Source organism: Cervus canadensis, chromosome 10, assembly GCF_019320065.1.
Source record: "Cervus canadensis isolate Bull #8, Minnesota chromosome 10, ASM1932006v1, whole genome shotgun sequence".
Classification (NCBI taxonomy): domain Eukaryota; kingdom Metazoa; phylum Chordata; class Mammalia; order Artiodactyla; family Cervidae; genus Cervus; species Cervus canadensis.
Window position 1 is genome coordinate 35,154,478 of NC_057395.1, and position 16,429 is coordinate 35,170,906.

Sequence of the window (16,429 nt, forward strand, 5' to 3'; positions counted from 1 at the left end):
ATATGGAATCTAGAAAAATTTTACAGGTGAACCTATTCCTGCCCTACAGGGCAGGAATAGAGATGCTGACATAGAGAACGGACTTTCGGACACAGCAGGGGAAGGAGAGGGTGGGATGAATTGAGAGAGTAGCACTGACATATGTACATTACTGTGCGTGAAAGAGATAGCTAGTGGGAAGCTGCCGTCTAGCACAGGGAGCTCAGCTCAGTGCTCTGTGATGACCTGAGGAGTGAGATGGGGAGAGCAGGAGGAAGACTCAAGAGAGAGGGGACATATATATACTTACAGCTGATTAATGTTGTCATACAGCAGAAACTAATACAACATTGTAAAGCAATTATGTGCTCAGTTGCTCAGTCACGGACTGTAGCCTGCCAGGCTCCTCAGTCGGTGAAATTTTCCAGGCAAGAATACTGGAGCAAGTTGCCATTTCCTTCTCTAGGGGATCTTCCCAACCCAGGGACTGACCCGCATCTCCTGTGTCTCCTGCATTGGCAGGCGGATTCTTTACCACTGTGCCACCTGGGAAGCCCAAAGCAATTATACTCCAGTTAAAAAAAAAGAAAAAAAGAAAAGATAGATCTGGTCAAACCATGGTTTATCCAGCCCAATTTTCTGGAAGATTCTGTGAAAGATCTTGACAGTCATTCCTGACAATGACTTCAAAGTGTCAGAAAGTTTACCCCAAATATGTATCCTTTGTGCTGTCATGGCCCTGCTTTTACAAAACCTATTTCTGTGCTGTATACTTATTCTAAATCCCCCACTAGACTAGGACTTCCTCAGTGGGAAATTATTTACATCTGTATCCCTCCCCTCTTAAGCACAGTAATTAATAGGCCCCTATTGAATTCCAGTTTCAATCAGCACAGGATTTATTAGCACTTATGAGATCCTGGGCACCAAGCTAAACATTGTTTGAGAAAATGAGTCACAGTTAACTACCATCCAGGAACTTATTAAATACCTGGGGTTATAACACACTTAAACAGCTAGAGACCATTTGTTGTTGTTTAGTCACTAAGTTGTGTTTGACTCTTTTTCAACCCCAGGGACTGTAGCCCACCAGGCTCCTCTGTCCATGGAATTACCAAGGCAAGCATACTGGAGTGAGTTGTCATTTCCTTCCCCAGGGATCGAACACTTGTCTCCTGATTGGCAGGCAAATTATTTACCACTGAGCCACTTGGAAGCCCTAGAGACCATTTAATGGTGGCCAATTAAATACGGAAGGCGAAATATTCACAGTAATCTTTGATTTCCCCTGATGCCCCAATCAAATAACAGTACAGAAATACAAAAACCCTAAAGCCACAAATGTAGAGAAAACTTGAAAAAAGATCATCAGCAAACAAGATTTCAGTGAAACACTGGAAGTGTGTAACTGCCTAAAAAGCTGGAAGATGGCTAAAACCTAAGCTAGCAGGGCAGAAAGTCAAGAAGTCAGTCGATTCTCCACATAGAATACTACCAGGAAGCTTGCAGACTACAAGGAGGGAGGGCGTAGGGTAGAGCTGAAAACAGGAAAATTTATTTGGCAGTTTATATAGGGATCTATTAAAATGCAACTCCCCCAACCAAAGGGCCAGAAGATTGCAGCCTTCCCAGTATAACAGAGGAAAGGAAGCTGACTGTGGAGAAGTTGAACCAGGAAATCTGTGGATTCAGGGACCCCAGACTCAACTGAAAAGAGGGGTGAGTCTGACTGAAAACAGGGAGACAAAATAAAAGTCTACAAACTGAATGTTGACCTCCCTCAAACTTACTCACCTTGATGAAAACTGGCCACCAGACTCATGCTCACCTCATAAGAAATTGGAGAATTCCTCTCTTAGGAAACCAGTCCAAAAGAAATGTCTACATTGGACTTCCCTAGTGCAGTGGATAAGAATCCATCTGCCAATGTAGGGAACACGGGTTTGATCCCTGGTCAGAGAAGATTCCACATGCCACAGAGCAATAAAGCCCTTGCACCACAACTGCTGAAGCCCATGCACCCCAACGAGAGAGCAGCCCCTTCTCTCTGCAACTAGAGAAAGACCCAGCAAAGCCGCCCCCCTACCCCCCACAAAAAAAGAAATGTCTACGTAAATGACAACTTAGAATTTTCCTAATGAAATGGGGCCTGCCCAATCCCACAGTGGTGAAACCCATCAATCTCCAAACTCTACTAATGTGTACAGAGCTTCCGAGTGTTTCTCATTCAACATATTAGGACACCAAGGGCCACCACACGTTTGAGAAAATCCTCCAACATGACTGACAGGGACCAAAACAAACCACAGAGAATATTTAGAAAACCAAAAACAAAACAGAGCTTCAGAATAAGAGAAGATACTGTTCTATAAAGCAAGAACTGATTTCACTAAAAAATCAGAAAACTATGTCTATGTACATATATAACCAACAGAAAAGTTGAAAGTATAGTTGAGAGAATCTGTCAAATAGGAGAACAAAAACCAAGGAAATGGAAAATAGGAAAGAAAAGAGAAGTATAGATAAAATGGTACTAAAAACTGCCTGGAAGAAAAATGCATGTCATGCGCAAATGATCAGGGCTCAGGAAGAATCAGACTTCACCACAACAAGAGCTAGAAGACAGTGGACAAATGCCTTCAAACTATCAAGAGTAGCTTTATTCTTCCAATGAAGATTTGGAATGCATCATCAGCAAAAAACTGGGGAAAAGTAAGGCAATTATTAACTCCAGGAACAACAAAAAGTTGTACAAGACAGGAAATGTATTAATGGTATACTACATGGCTAAGCTGTGCATAATGATTACTTAGAATGTAAACGTGGCCTACTAATTTTAAAATGGTGACAAATACATTGGAAAGATGAAAAGGAAGAAAATGTGTGTGTTGATTCGATGAAGGGCAGTGTAAAGGAGTTAGAACTTAATTTAATAATGAAAAATAATAAACTGATAAACAACAGTAAAAGAATGTTATTTAGAAATATGAAGGAATTATCATACAAAGTAAGCCAAAGACAAATATTGTATGATAATCGCTTATATGTGGAGTCTTAAAACAAAGATATGAATGAACTTACTTACAAAACAGGAAGAGACTCACAGATATAGAAAACAAACTTAAATTTACCAAAGGGGAAAGGGAGGGAGGAAGGTTAAATTAGGAGTTTGGAATTAACATATACACACTACTATATATAAAATAGATAACCAATAACCAACAAGCATCTACTGTAAACACAGGGTATTACTGAGTACAAAATACTCAATATTTAGCAATACTGTATAAGGGGAAAGAATCTAGTTCCCTGAGCAGGGATTGAACCCAGGCCCCTGCATTGGGAGCATGGAGTCTTAGCCACTGGACCACCAGGGAAGTCCCAGGAATAGGTATGTATTTGTTTCATTAAATATGAAACAAGTTTTCCAATTGTTGTTCAGTCACTACATCATGTCTGACTCTTTGACACCCCATGGACTATAGCACACCAGCCTTCCCTGTCCTTCACTATCTCCCGGAGCTTGCTCAAACTCATGTCCATTGAGTCAGTGATGCCATCCAACCATCTCATCCTCTGTCGTCCCCTTCTCCTCCTGCCCTCAGTCTTTCCCAGCATCAGGGTCTTTTCCAATGAAACAGTTCTTTGCATCTGGTGGCCAAAGTATTGGAGCTCCAGCTTCAGCATCAGTCCTTTCAATGAATATTCAGGACTGATTTTCTTTAGGATTGACTGATTTGATCTCCTTGCTGTTCAAGGAACTCTCAAGAGTCTTCTCCAGCATGTCATAAACAGTGGTTATATTCTCAGACCCACCCCCCCAACTATTTAAAATTAATCTACAATCTAATCCAACCTAAATGCATCTATTATACATAAGTCATATTTTATAGGACTATTTCCAGGAGATAAATTTTAGGTTCCAAGCTGTAGGTAATTACTCCAGTTATCTATTGCTATATAACAAGTCTTTGAAACTGAGTAGCTTAGGGACTTCCCTGGTAGCCAGTGGTTAAGAATCTGCCTTCCAGTGCGAGAGACATGGGTTTGATCCCTGGTTACGGAGCCAAGATCTCACATACAGTGGGGCAACTGAGCCCATGTACCGCAACTACTGAGTCTGAGGGCCTCAAAGAAACATCCCACATGATGCAATGAAGATCCAGTACAGCCAAAAATAAATACTTTTTTAAAAAGAAGTTGAGTAGCTTAAACAATAACCATTTTATTACATCTCATGATTTCATGGATCAGGAATTTGGGCAGGCCTCAGTTGGGTGATTCTTCTGCTCCAAGGGTGCCAACTGGGATTACTCACTGGTGCTCAACTGTTGAGTGTGCTGGTCTGGACAGTTCAAGGTTCTTCCCTTGTCTGATGCCTGGGAGGGGATGGCTGGAAGGTTGGGATCAGTTGGGCCTATTGACTTTGACATGGTACTCTCACCGTAAGTGGTCTTCTCACATGGCATGTTAAAATTCCTCAAAAGTGTTTCAAGAGACCTAAGTGGAAACTATAAGACTTCTTCTCACCTAGTTTCAGAGAGCATGCAGTATCATACTTCTACCATCTTGTACTAGTTCCAAGTGAGTAAAAAGACCTACCAAGATTCACGAAGAGAGTGGGGACTTCCCTGGTGGTCCAGTGGTTAAGAATCTGCCTTGTAATGCAGGAGACTTGGGTTCAATCCCTGGTCCAGGAACTAAGATCCTGCATGCTGCAGGGCAACTAAGCCCACATGCCGCAACTAGAGAGTCTGTTCACCACAACGAAAGATCCCCATGATGCAACGAAGATCCTGAGTGCTGCCTGTAGACCTGAGGTCCCATGGAGGAGGGCATGGCAACCCACTCCAGTGTTCTTGCCGGAAGAATCCCATGGACAGAGGAGCCTGGTGGGCTACAGTCTATAGGATTGCACAGAGTCAGACATGACGGAACAACTTAGCACACATGCACAGCCAAATGAATAAGTAAATAGATAAAAAAAGATTCAAGGAAAATGGCTGCACAATGAGATACAAGTAGGCATGGTTCACTAGAGCACCATCTTTGGAGGCTGCCTTCCACAATGGGGATTTAATGCTCTAGATCTGTATAGGTGAAATACCAGTCACATTTTCATAAGGAAAAAAATTATTGAGTCTCAAACTGTACTCTCAAGGAAACCTACTGTCTCACTGCTCACATTGAATAATGTTGATCTTTCATATATTTGGAAGAAAAACAGATGAATCATTTTTTAAAAATCAATCTTTTGTTTCCCTATGAAAATATTACTTAAGCCCTATTGTTTGATATTCCTCACTTGTGTGACAGAACAATTTTTTGAAATATTTTGTTTTTGGGAATTCCCTGGTGGTCCAGGGATTAAAACGGTGCGTTTACTGCCAAGACCCAGGTTTAGTCCCCTCGAGGAACTATTAATAATACCCTGCAAGCCACTTGGGGTGGCCATAAAACAAGAAAAAGAAACACTTTGTTTTTCACATAGCCTTTTTCTCCTTCCTGGTTCTGTACGGAGTTAGGCTCTTTGTGCTCACTCGCCTAGAAGAAGTGTGTGCGTCAGATTCGAAAGCAGAAAGCTCTCACAGATACTTCCCTTTCTGGATTTTGTTTTCATAAAGCTTGAGCTTCCAGAATCTGTCGTGCAGCAAGAGGAAAGAGGTGAGAGTTGAAAGGCAACTAAAGGATGCTGAACAGCAGAGCTTCCCAGAGCTTCCCAGCTTAGCCCTTCCACCCACCTCCTTTCTCTCCCCAGACCTATGAAACCTCCGGAGTCACTTCTTTGTATCCTTTACTCCATGGAGCAGTCTGAAAATCACAGTTCTAGAACAATCATTGCTCAGATCTTCTGAGTTGGGGAACAACTGGGAATGGTGGAATGGAAGTTGAGGAACTTCAGGTACACAGACTCCCATGTTTCTCTTCTGTAGATTTTTTTAAATTAACTTATTTACTTTAATTGGAGCACAGAATTGATGCTTTTGAACTGTGGTGTTGGAGAAGACTCTTGAGAGTCCCTTGGACTACAAGGAGATCCAGCAAGTCCATTCTAAAGGAGATCAGTCCTGGGTCTTCATTGGAAGGACTAATGTTGAGGCTGAAACTCCAATGCTTTGGTCACCTCATGCGAAGAGCTGACTCATTGGAAGAGATTCTGATGCTGGGAAAGATTGAGGGCAGGAGGAGAAGGGGACAGAGGATGAGATGGATGGAAGGCATCACCGACTTGATGGACATGGGTTTGGGTAGACTCCAGGAGTTGGTGATGGACAGGGAGGCCTGGCGTGCTGCAGTTCATGAGGTCGCAAAGAGTTGGAGACGACTGAGCGACTGAACTGAACTGAACTGAACTAAATTGGAGGCTAATTACAACATTGTAGTGGTTTTTGCCATACATTGACATGAATCAGCCATGGTGTACATATGTACCCCATCCTGAACCCCCCTCCCACCTCTGAGATGAAGAAAACAGTGGAGTTATAGGTGACTAGAACTGTTTAAGCCTGGAAGTATGGAAGAATGTTGATGCTGATCATCAAAAACGGAGGGCTGAGTAGTTGCACTCAGTATTGGCAGGGAGTAATTTCGTCTTTGGAATACTAATAAATCTGGGGCTAAGGGAAAGCATCCTAAACAAGGTGGCCTGCACACAGCTGGAGAGATGGGAACATCACTCAGGTGAAAAGCTCAGGGCTGTAGAGAAGAGACACCAGCAGTTGTTAAAGAAGTGAGCTCCAACAGCAAAGAGCAGAAGACTGAGGACAGAACCTTAATGAGATCCTGCTACAAGGGCTGAAAACTGGTGACCCACTGGCTACAACAACCTCCTTATTTGACTATCGCTTTCTTACTGAAAACGTTGTTCTCTAATATCATAGACTGTCAGAAACTGCCACCCAAAGTTACATCAGTAAGAAGAGAACATCTCACTCTTACCTAAGAGTCTAAGACACAGAGAGGTAGCCTCAACTGATTCTCAAGTCAGGTGCAGAGCTGTGGAAAGGGGGGTTTCTGGAGACAATACTCCACATCTATCTTAACTTTGTAGTTCCAAGGAAACAAGCCTTTTTGTGTCCACTTGTAGTCCAGATCTGATATCACACAGCACTGCTTTGTTGGAACCAATCAAAATACAGATTCATTTAAATTTACCTAAATTCCACACTTCCCCCACAGCTCTGTAACAACTCCATCCTTTTCTGTGTTTGGTGAGATGTTCCAAGATGCCTGAGGTTTGAACTCTTCCCCCTTTGCTGTGGATCAATAAACCTGAATCTGTAGACTCCGGATTCATTTCTGCAGGCATGATGATGATCAGGGGAGGACAGAGAACAACTGGAGACTCTCATAGTACACTCCTTTAGGATTGATTAGTTTGATCTCCTTGCTGTCCAGCAGACTCTCAAGAGTCTTCTCCAGTCAATCCTAAAGGAAATCAACCCTTAAAATTCATTGGAAGGACTAAAGCTGAAGCTCTAATATTTTGACCACTTGATGTGAAGAGCTGACTCATTGGAAAAGACCCTGATGCTGGGAGAGATTGAGGGCAGAAGGAGAAGGTAGCGACAGAGGATGAGATGGTTGGACAGAATTACTGATTCATTGCACATCAATTTAAGCAAACTTCAGGAGATAGTGAAGGACAGGGAAGGCTGGTGTGCTTCAGTCTGTGGGGTTGCAAAGCGTCCCACACGACTTAGCGACTGAACAACAATAGTACACGCCTCTTTTTTTTTTTTTTAATTTTTTATTTTTGGCCACACTGCAGCAGCATGTTGGGTGGGATCTTAGTTTCTCTACGTGGGATGGAACCCCTGCCCCCCTGCATTGCAAGGCGGATTCTTAACTACCGGACCACTAGGTAAATCCTACACTCTTCTATTTTACAAACAAAAATCGGGGACTAGGTTTAGCGGTCCTAGTTGTCTTTGCAGTTTTTCGGTCTTCACACTCCAGACGTGGAGACTGATGAGTTCCATAGGATTATTACGGAGTCATTGGGACCGTCAGTTCCCCGGAAGTCTTCTCCCACCTCACCCTACTGTTCCACATTTCTTCAGCACCTTCTAGTCCGCAGACGAAACTTCCTTTTTCTTATTCCTGTCCCCCAACCCCCTCTCTTAGGAATGAGCAACCGTTTGAACCCTAAGCCACCTCCCGCCCTTCATTCAAATCTTCCTTTTTCTGGCAAAGCGCTCTAAAAAGGTGGGCTAGAAATCAGTGTATCTCCAGACTAAACAGAAAGGAAACACGTCCTAACAGGAATGTAGTTTTTTACTTAAACTACAACGTGAAGCACTTTCAACAAGGTCCCTTGTCTCTAGAGAAAAGAACGTTAGGGAACCGGGCAACTCCGTGGAATCCTCGGCAGGGTCGATAGCTCACTCTGCGCTTGCGCGTCCGGTAGCTTGGCCCTGCAACCCCGGCGTGGAGCGGCGGCGCCGCCGCGGATTGGGCGCCGGGGCGCCGGGTCCTCCGCGCGTGCGCAGTTCACCATCCGTGCCGCCCATCCCGCTGCCCGTCCGCGGCCTTAGGAGTGGTCTGGCTGCAGCCGGCGAGCCGACAGCCGGGCAGGCCGAAGGTGGGCTCGGCCTGCTGTCTTCTAGGAAGAAGAGGGCGCTTGCGTTCTCGGTCTCCGGGATCCCTCAGCCCAGCAACCTGCCCCGCCAGTCAAGGGAGAAGCTGAGGAGCCGCCGCTGTGCCGCCGCCATGGCTGCCATGATGGGTCGGAAGTGAGCCTGTGGGTGACCGTGCCGGCCCGGGCGCTGCCGCCCAGGTCCCGGCCGCCCCGCTGGGGAAACGCGACCCCGCGGACCGCGGGCCCTCGGCCTTCGGCACGCTAGCCCCCTCGGCTCGGTCTACTTCCTCCAAGACTGAGCGGCGGGGAGTGGGTCCCAGCCTCGGGCCCCGGCAGCCGGGAAGATGGCGGACCCGGCTGAGTGCAACATCAAAGTGATGTGTCGCTTCAGACCGCTCAACGAGTCCGAAGTGAACCGCGGCGATAAGTACATCGCCAAGTTTCAGGGAGAAGACACGGTCATGATCGCGGTGAGTGCCCCTGTCCCCACCCAGGCTCCCTCCTTCGGGCCCGGCCGCCCCGGGAGTTGAGAGAAGTGGGGAGTAAGCCTAGAGCGGCCTTTGAGGCGCCCCACCTCCCCACTGGGGTCCGACGACCCAGGGGAGGGACTCGGCGTCTCGTTGGGTGCTCCGGGGTTGCCCCACCCCGGTCTGCAGCGCTGGGGACGGGAGGCACCCGCCCTGGGTCCCGGGCACTCCCCTACCTGGGGCGCGGGTGGAGCCGTTGGGGAACCAGTTGAGTGCCCGTTCGCCGGCTTTCTGTGCGCCTGCAGGTTCTGATGTAGATGCAGTCGGTGTGTCGGGCCCCCTCCCCCTCAGATTTATCATTCATAAAATATGTCAGATCAGAGTTCGGCTGAGAACGTTGGGCTCTGCCTTACCGAACCTTAAATAGTAATGATATTTAGTCTTAAAAGAAGTCTTTAACTGTGCGTTAGACTGTCTTGTTTCCTCCGTGGGAGAAGGAAAACCGTAACAGTCGCAGTTATGCTCGACTGCGTGTACCTTCAGTGTTCACCCAACCCGCTTTTGAGTTTACAGTTAGAAATGGCGAATCCAGGGCTGTAAAAAGTAGTTTTCTTTTGAAATGGGAGCGCTCGATTTTGTCTCATCCACCAGCGGATCTCGCCGATGAACGTTGGGTTAAATAAGTGCCCAGAGAGACTCACTGGGTTTTAATGGGTAGCACTCCGGAAGAGTGTTAACTTTTCGTGTGTATATCAAAGTATTATAAAAGCAGACTTTTAAAAAATATATAAAATTTGATCAGTAAACTAGATTTCTTGTTAGTATCAGATTCCTACTTCTAGAATTAGAATCTGCCTTGAAAAATGACTGATAATCACAAGGATGGTGAGATAATGTCTTTTGTAATGTGAAACATAACGTGAAAGGTCTTGAAAATAATTCCCAATTCAAGGAGATTAAAATGGAGAGTAAGATAACTGCCTACAGAACAGTGAACTCTGACAAAAAATTAAATTCATCTTTCTTGCTGCCATCTTTCTACATTGCTATCACGCTCCCCAATTTTAGTGTTAACTTTTTCGTCTTTCCATTTAGCATAAGTTTGAATATCTTAATATAGAAATGGGACAAATATCACAGGAGATGGAACACTGAAGGTTAGAAGCATTGACATGTAAGACAGAACTCAAGTTCCTTAGAATTTTTATGTGAAAGTTTCCAAGTTCAGCTCTAGAAGATCAATGTCATAGCTCCACATTGCTTGGGACGGTTTTGGCAAACAAGTCATTAGGTTCTTAATAACTGCCAGCTCTTACTGTGTGAAGACTGTCAGGCTGGTTCTTTGTTAACAAGTCCACAGAAAAACCTGTGCTATAAATGACATCATGGAGAGGCCAGAAAGTTATGCACGAAACTAATCATCCTTTTCCTCCAGGATGATCTATTTTACATGATTTCAGAAGATGCTCAGAAGGCCTGGTTTGTTAGTTGGCCAACACTAGTAGGCTGTTAGTTTCTCATAGAATTGTTGTGATTACTCAGCCTCTGCAGTGGTTGACATAACCAAGCTATTTTCCTTTCAGATTTGTTTTAAGGCTGTCTTATTTCTTCAGATATTTTTTTTGTGTGTGGATATTTACCCAAACCTATAGTATTGTCAAGATTTATTTGTTGTAATGGTAAGATTTAGGATTCACAAAATGTTTTACGGTTAGGTTAGAAGACAGCCTTCTGTTGCAGGCCAAATACAACATAAGATAGGAGGAAAGAGTTAAAAGAAAATAAACAATTACCACAGGAAGTACACATTTATTTTAGGTTGTTTCCTTTGGATAAAGTTATTTTAAGTTATACTTAGGTTTCCTTAGTAATTAATTTAAGTGGTGATATTAAACATCATGGACAAGTAATTGAGTCATAAATCAGTAATGTAAGTTAGTTGGCCTTTAGATAAACTGGTAAGCATTTTAGTTGTTTTGGGTTTTTTGTTTGTTTAAGTACAAGCAGAAGGATATTACAACTGAGTGACAGCTTTAGAAAATGTAAAGCAACATGTTTAGTTCATTATTTTCAGAAACCAATCTTCTGCATATAGAAGTCATTAATTACTCTGAGATTTCTTTAAAAAATTTTTTTAAGTGCATTCTTTAATTTTTTTTTAAAGTTGTCTGAGAATTTAACGGCAGCTAGAAGTGGAAATAGAAAACCTCTAGGTAAAGTCATCTCTTTTTTTTTCTTCATTTTACTGGATACTGACCCTGATTCAAAGTAAATAGATTAAGAAGGAATCGCTGCAGTGCAGCATTTAAAATTAAATTGTCTAAAATAATTTGAAAACATTTTCTACACAGCCTTCTGGTTAAATCAAAATTTAAAAAATAAGTGTTTTAGTTTAGAGTGTTACCAAATTGTAACTATAATCAGTGCTCACAAAGAAGATAATTTTTTAGGATTCTGATTTTCATCTAAGTTCAGTTTCCAATATATTGTCCAAACTTTTTTCCTGTTACTCACGTAGTCAGTGATTTTAATGTGGTGTGACCCCATGGCCATGTAATCTTGCAGTGTTTTTCTGTGCTTTGCAGCCTTTGTACAGTTTTTTCTTTTTTTGGTAATTAAATGCTCAGTGAAGTGCTATACATATCACATATTGAATGAAATAGAAATGCATTATTTTTTGAAGATCTTTGACAGTGATATGGTAAAACTATTTGCTTTAGATAAGCAAACTTGTGATCCACAAAAACTGGGGCACTAAGGAAACGCCTTCTGTAGTTCAAAGGAGCCAGCTGAAAACACCAAATAAAAGAAATAAATAAGAAAAGTTATTATTTGATCTGTTTACACATCATAAAAGTGGAACATGCATACTTGCATCAAGTATCTTTACTAACTGTCATTTCTTATATAGTATACTGTAGAGGCTGCCAGAACCCAAAACGGACTGTTGTGGTTCATTGAAATTAGACCTACTTCTAACCTCCAGCACAGTACAGTTTCCCCTTTCAAATGAATGATGATTTGGTCTTCAATCCTGATTACCTTATATATGAAAATTGAAAAAAGGAGCCATCATAATATACCTTTACAGTTGCAGAATGTTAGCCCACAATCAGTGTCTTAACTAAGGAAAATGTAATATGATGTAATCCCATGTGATCTGAAAATCACTATTCAGAATTCCAGAGAAAGACATATTCCTGCCAGAAGTGTGTCCTTTGTAACCAAATTTGGTGTTCAGCCTGGTCTGTGCAGATTCAGATAGGAACCACTCAACTTAAGAAATCTAAGGTAAATAAACATTCCTGTTTGGTTTTGTCCCCTTGAAGCCTAAGTTAGATGTAAATACATCTTGTGAGTTGGAGTATCTTTGAAGATACACATTTTTAAAGGCTGCATGATGTATATTTCAAGACCAAGGGCCAAATTTTTTAAGATATGGATATCCAGATCATGAGTGTTTAATTTATTTGAAAGATTATTAGTTATGGGATGTACCTTTGTTATAGGCCATTAGAAATAGTTTTTATGTTTCACAAGTCTCATTTTTCATCCAGGAAGCCAGGATTACATTTGCTTTATTTAAGAAAATTATAATTCAGTTTTGAAATTAAAGTAAGGCTATTTTGTCAACTTAATACTAAGCACTTCAGGGCTTCCCTGGTGGCTCAGTGGCAAAGAATCTGCCTGCCAATGCAGGAGACACAGGTTCGTTCCCTGGTGGCTCAGTGGCAAAGAATCTGCCTGCCAATGCAGGAGACACAGGTTCGTTCCCTGGTCTGGGAAGATCCCACATGCTGCAGAGCCACTAAGCCTGTGCGCCACAACTCTGCTCTAGAGCTGGGGGACCGCGACTGCTGAGCCCACGCGCTGCGGCCGGCACTCCAGAGCCTGGGCTCTGAAGTAGGAGAAGCCACCGCGCTGAGAGGCCTGGGCACCACAGCTAGAGAAAAGCCCACGCAGCAGCCAAGACCCAGCACAGCCAAAAATAAAATAAATAATTAAAAAAAAAAAATACTAAGCACTTCAGTTAGTTTTTTATTTAACGTATAACTTCAGACACAACTTAGCCACTAAACCACCACTACCAACTTTAAAAAGTCACTCAGCTTTATTATTTTTATGTTTGCATGCTCATATTCTTAATCTAATACAGTGGTAGTTTGCATATTTGGTGTTAGGTGATGCCTGAGTAAACAGCTGCATAACGTATCAGCTTTTGAGGCAGACTTTATATTACCTGTTATTTTTGGCATATCTCTTTCTAAATGTTTATAAGCAATTTTTTTTAGTTTATGTAAAAATGAAGATAGGACTACAGTGGTGTTTGTTCTTTTTATTGTTTAAATGTTTATGTTAATAAAATATCATTTGCCTTATTTTGGAGGGATGCAGTTGTCATACTGTTACCTAACTTCTACTGATTAACTTGTTTCTTCAATCAAAATTAGAATTATTCGTGAATTCGCTAATGGTGGAGGCTGTTTCTGTTTCAATTCAGTTAACATTACTGATCACTTATCTTCAGTCCTCGTATATAAGTGCTTAGCTTAGTGTTCAAGAATTTATCCAGCCTTATCCTCTGTTATTCTTTGTAGCCTACTCTCACACTAATTAAATGTCATTTCTAAAATTGTGTTACCCATATATAATAGCTCATACCATGGCATTGTTTGGTCACTAAGTCATGTCTGACTCTTTGCAGCCCCATGGACTGCAGCATGCCAGGATTCCCTGTCCTTCACTATCTGCTGGAATTTGCTCAGACTCTTGTCCATTGAATCAGTGATGCCATCCAACTGTCTCATCCTCTGTTTTCTTCTGCTCCTGCCTTCAATCTTTCCCAACATCAGGGTCTTTTCCAATGAGTTGCTCTTTGTACCAGGTGGCCAGAGTATTGGAGCTTCAGCATCAGTTCTCATACCTTATAGATACTAAATAAATGTTTGCTGAGTAAATGAAGAGAGAAAAATACTTTTTTTTTTGATAGAACAAAATATAAATATAGTTTATTTCTGTTATTTTATACTTGTGTTTTCAGAATTATCATGAATACATCTTGTGCCATCAGTGAAATAGTAGATTGTCTTTTATTAGCCACACCTTTAGATTTGAATGTCAGTGTCTTGGAATCTTAGCAGAAGGACACTTTATGTGTGTTGTAGCCAAAGAATAATCAGACATTGAGAAGCCTACATTTAATTGATGCCAAAGTGAGGTCATCTGAGTATATCCTTCAGGAATGCTTTCAGCTGCAGAGAGAAAACAAACTAATGGTGGTTTAAATAAATAAGAGGTTATTTTTCTCACATAGGAAGTCTGGATATGGGCCTTTACTTCTTGCTGACTCTGTTACCCTCTGTCATCCTTAGTTACTGACTTTTCATCCTCATATGTGTCTTGTTTGCAAGATGGATGCTCCAGTTCCAGACATTCATCCCAGAAAGAAGAAAGGGCAGCTTTGGCTGAGGTGATTCTCGGATACCTCCCAGCAGACTGTCACTTCATAGTGTCTAGAGCTGGGTCATGTGGCCCGTAGTTACAAGGAGACTTGGGTAGCAAGTGGTTAGCTTCCAGCCTGTCTGGCAGGAGGCCAGAGGGGAATTGGGAATGGCTTTGGCCTTTAGGGGCTGCTTTTGTCATTGTTAGTGTTATTCCAAGCTTTGGGGAGGGGAAATGTGGGGTATAGTTTCTAAAAACTATGATCTTTTTTAGCTAAGACCCTAGGCAGTATTCTACAAGGTTAAGGCTTTTTTCTGGGTCATGATTGTTTATTTTGGGGCCCAGCTCCCTTCCTATACTTTAGAAGAGACTAGAGAGCTGGCACACACTTACTTTCAGTGCTGAGAACCCTCATGTTCCCTCTCTCGTCTTTAGATGCTTACTTTCTCTCTCAGATTACTAATTGTTCCTGCCAGCTTTTAAACTTGCTCAGATCTTGCCCATCATAAAGCATAGCTTTCTTTGAGCCACAGCTAGATTTCTGTTCAGTTACCTCCTGTTCTTTTTTCACCTCTTTCCAATCTGATCTTTGTCACTGGAGTCTTTTCAATTTTGCCTGACCTCTCCACTACGTATGAGACAGTCACCTCCTCCTTGAAAATACTTCTTTGACTTGCATGGATAGTATACTCTTTGATTTTCATTTCATGCCTCTGGCTCCTTCCCAAGCTGTGTCACCTGTGCTCAAATTGTGTCCTCCAGGTCCTTTAAGGGACCCACAAAATCAAAACTATTAAAAATAATGTTAAACTGTTAGTTGCCTTTTTAACCATGTTGACATTTGATTTGTGCATCCTTGCACTTGAGATTGAACAACATCCTTTGGTTTCTTGATACTCCAAGTTCCTTTCAACCTCAGGATCCTTAAGCATCTTGTTCCCAATGCCTGGAGTACTTCCCCACACTCACTCTCCCTCATGAGTAAATTGATGAGACTGACAGTTGGTGTGCTCTTTATTCTTCGGTTCGTTAACATCTCTTCTCCAGAGTGATTCTCTGCTGTTCTCCTGCCTTCCCGAGTCTCAGGTTCTCCCCTAAGTGCCGTCATAGCCCTTCTGAAGCACCCTGTTGTGCAGGATGGAATTCCAGTCACTTAATTATTTGTCTGATATCTGCCCCACTCTTATTTCCACTAAAGCAGAGAGTGAATCTGTCATGGTCATCCTTCTAGTGTGATGTCCAGCATAACTGGCATTCCATAAATACTTAAATAAATATGGTTGAAATGCTGTTGCACTACACCGAAAAGCTGAATGGAATAATGGAAGGAAACCTGAACTGAAAGGAGACTTGAGATTGAATTTTAATTTTGTCGTTTACAACTTTTGGACCTTTCACAATTCTAATTCCTTATCTACAGGATGAGTTAGTGTTGAAAATAGAGTCTGTATCTGCCAGAAAAGATACTCATTAAGTAAAAATCACTCAACAGTATGAGTGCCCACCATAGTAACACTTAATTTCAGTGCTGGGCCTTGGAAATACAACAAGACTAAAACAGACATACTTGGTTTTGTGGAGTTTATTGTAGTGGGTTTGTTCCTGGGCCCTAAGTAAGGACTTTTCCAGAAAGGTTCTAAGTGATGCGTAGTAGGTATCCTATTTTGAAGGTTAAATATATGGTGATGTCTTTAAAGGAGCTTAGAAATGTCTGTTCACATTTAATTTGTGTAGTTGAAACTTTTGTTTCTGTTTTTTAGTCCAAGCCTTATGCATTTGACCGGGTGTTCCAGTCAAATACATCTCAAGAGCAAGTGTATAATGACTGTGCAAAGAAGATCGTTAAAGGTAAATATGTTATACCTTCTAAGTCATCCCAGCAGTAAGTCCAGTTTTGTTCGTGATCTCTCCCATTTGCTCAGCTTTCTTTTTTTTCATTTTACCTTCCCTTTCTTTTCAG

The 16,429-nt window shown here is 42.2% G+C and overlaps 1 protein-coding gene across 4 annotated transcripts in view; it reads left to right on the plus strand.

The window, feature by feature from the left end:
- The first annotated feature begins 8,353 nt into the window (after nucleotides 1–8,353).
- Nucleotides 8,354–16,429, plus strand: part of KIF5B (kinesin family member 5B) — a 46,688-nt gene continuing 38,612 nt past the window's right edge. Inside the window, exons 1-2 of one of the 4 annotated variants that reach the window (XM_043478959.1) lie at nucleotides 8,354–9,030; nucleotides 16,230–16,317. In XM_043478959.1, coding sequence (XP_043334894.1) covers nucleotides 8,905–9,030; nucleotides 16,230–16,317 — 214 coding nt within the window. In that variant the 5' untranslated portion in view covers nucleotides 8,354–8,904. The remainder of the gene's footprint in view (nucleotides 9,031–16,229; nucleotides 16,318–16,429) is intronic. The other 3 variants (XM_043478956.1, XM_043478958.1, XM_043478957.1) reach the window with 3 other exon arrangements.